Raw genomic sequence first — 1,820 nt, forward strand, 5'->3', positions numbered from 1 at the left:
ATACTTTTTTTAATTAAAGCTGTAAAAACATGTTTTTGTAGGTTTAATAAAAAAGCTTATTACTCTACCTTTGGTAATTGAATACTGTTTTTCACCACCTTGTTTTGCATTTATGTGCTTACTCGTGTGTGTGTGTGTGTGTGTGTGTGTGTGTGTGTGTCACTGTCTTCTTGTCTTCACATCACATGATGGTTAGAAGCAAGTTCATGCAAATGGTGTTCTCCTTCAATTTGTAAACTTCTGTGAAAGCATGTTTAGTCAAGGGGAAATATTACCTTATTTGGAAACGGGGTGAGGGTCAGTAATTGAAACGGCATCCAGCCCTGGAAATTCTACCTCCACAAATTCCATCTGACTCCTGCAGGCTTTGGAAAACCGATAACATTGACCCCACAATGATCAAGTTTTGGTACAAAGCCAACAATTTCAGGGGGAGGGGTTAAGCTGATTAGAAAACGACACATCTGTCATAAAGAAAGAAAGAGAGAAAAATCTAAATAAAACACTTCATCAACATTGAAATTCAAATATTCATGATGATGATGATGATGGTGGTAATGGTGGTACTGGTTGTGATAGTAATGATGATGATGAGGGTGGTGGTGGTGGTGGTGATGGTGAGAGAGTGGGTGATGTTGATTTGTTTTTAATTTCCTTCTGTGACTCGAGTTTGTGCTGAAGTTATAAAATCAGTGATAATTTTGAGTATTGGCCATTTTTTTTTCTTCTCTTTTTGTTCCCAGAATCCAAAAAGACTCGAAGTGCAAGCCAGCCTCAATCTGTTCCTTGAAACAGCAAGTGGGTTCTACCTTCAGGTTCGTACAATATTAATTGTCTGTTTTGACAGTAACGCACACCTTGTGAAGCACCATAACACTCTCATGATATATTCAATGGCTCTCCACGAGTCACTGTGACACTTCACAATGTTTTGTAGCACTCCATAACAGAGCACAACCACCCATGACACCCCACAACACTCCATAACATGTCACATTGTTCTGTAGCAAATCACCAATTCTCCATAACGCCTTACAACTTCCATAACACTTCACAACACATCACAACACTCTGCAACACCCTGTGACACTCCACAATACCCTGCGACACGCCGCAGCACCCCACGACACACCACAACACTACATGGCACTCCCCAACAGCCCATAACATGTCTCAGTGCTCCATGGAGCTGTACTGTATGATTCACTGTACAGCATTTTGTAATACTCCATATGATAACCCACATGTCACAACACTCTGTGATGAATTGGCAAAGTTTCTAGAGCATTAGGACAAAACTATCTGAAATAATTAAATACAGCTCATTAAAGAGATCAACAAAATAAGGACCAGACTGCAAAAAAATAAAATACTGGGGTTAATTTGTCTGACTAAATTGTTGACGGTGGTGCCCCAGCTTGGCCTCAGTCCACTGACTTGAAACAAGTAAAAGATAAAAAGCCAAGACGCTATTTAAACAATATTAGTCATCGTCTAAATATTTTCTTATCCCCTCCCTGTGTAATTATTTACAATTAATTTATTAACTATTTCATGTTGATGGCATATCTATAATGACACACCGACCAAAGCACGACTGCTTGCCTGCACACTCGTTCACTTATCCTTCCATCTCTCCTTCTTTTCCAGTTATTACAGCTACTATGTACGACCTTCAAGTTGGACCTGCCTTTCAGGCGGAAATCTTCAGCTTATGGAATTATAAAAGGTAAGAATAAATCTTTGCAACACCAACTGTGTGAAGCCATGTGTGCCAAGGATCAGCACCAATAGCTGTTGGGGGCTTTGTCGGGGGTGGG

At 40.0% G+C, this 1,820-nt stretch overlaps 1 protein-coding gene across 1 annotated transcript in view; it reads left to right on the forward strand.

Annotated features, from left to right (window-relative positions):
* The window catches only part of LOC106883714 (nonsense-mediated mRNA decay factor SMG7), a 68,760-nt gene that overhangs the window by 44,408 nt on the left and 22,532 nt on the right, over nucleotides 1–1,820 (forward strand). The window contains exons 5-6 of the mRNA XM_014934861.2: nucleotides 744–815; nucleotides 1,651–1,729. Of these exons, the coding sequence (XP_014790347.1) occupies nucleotides 744–815; nucleotides 1,651–1,729 (151 nt within the window). The remainder of the gene's footprint in view (nucleotides 1–743; nucleotides 816–1,650; nucleotides 1,730–1,820) is intronic.

The sequence above is a fragment of the Octopus bimaculoides genome, chromosome 22 (assembly GCF_001194135.2).
Source record: "Octopus bimaculoides isolate UCB-OBI-ISO-001 chromosome 22, ASM119413v2, whole genome shotgun sequence".
In the NCBI taxonomy this organism is placed as follows: Eukaryota; Metazoa; Mollusca; class Cephalopoda; order Octopoda; family Octopodidae; genus Octopus; species Octopus bimaculoides.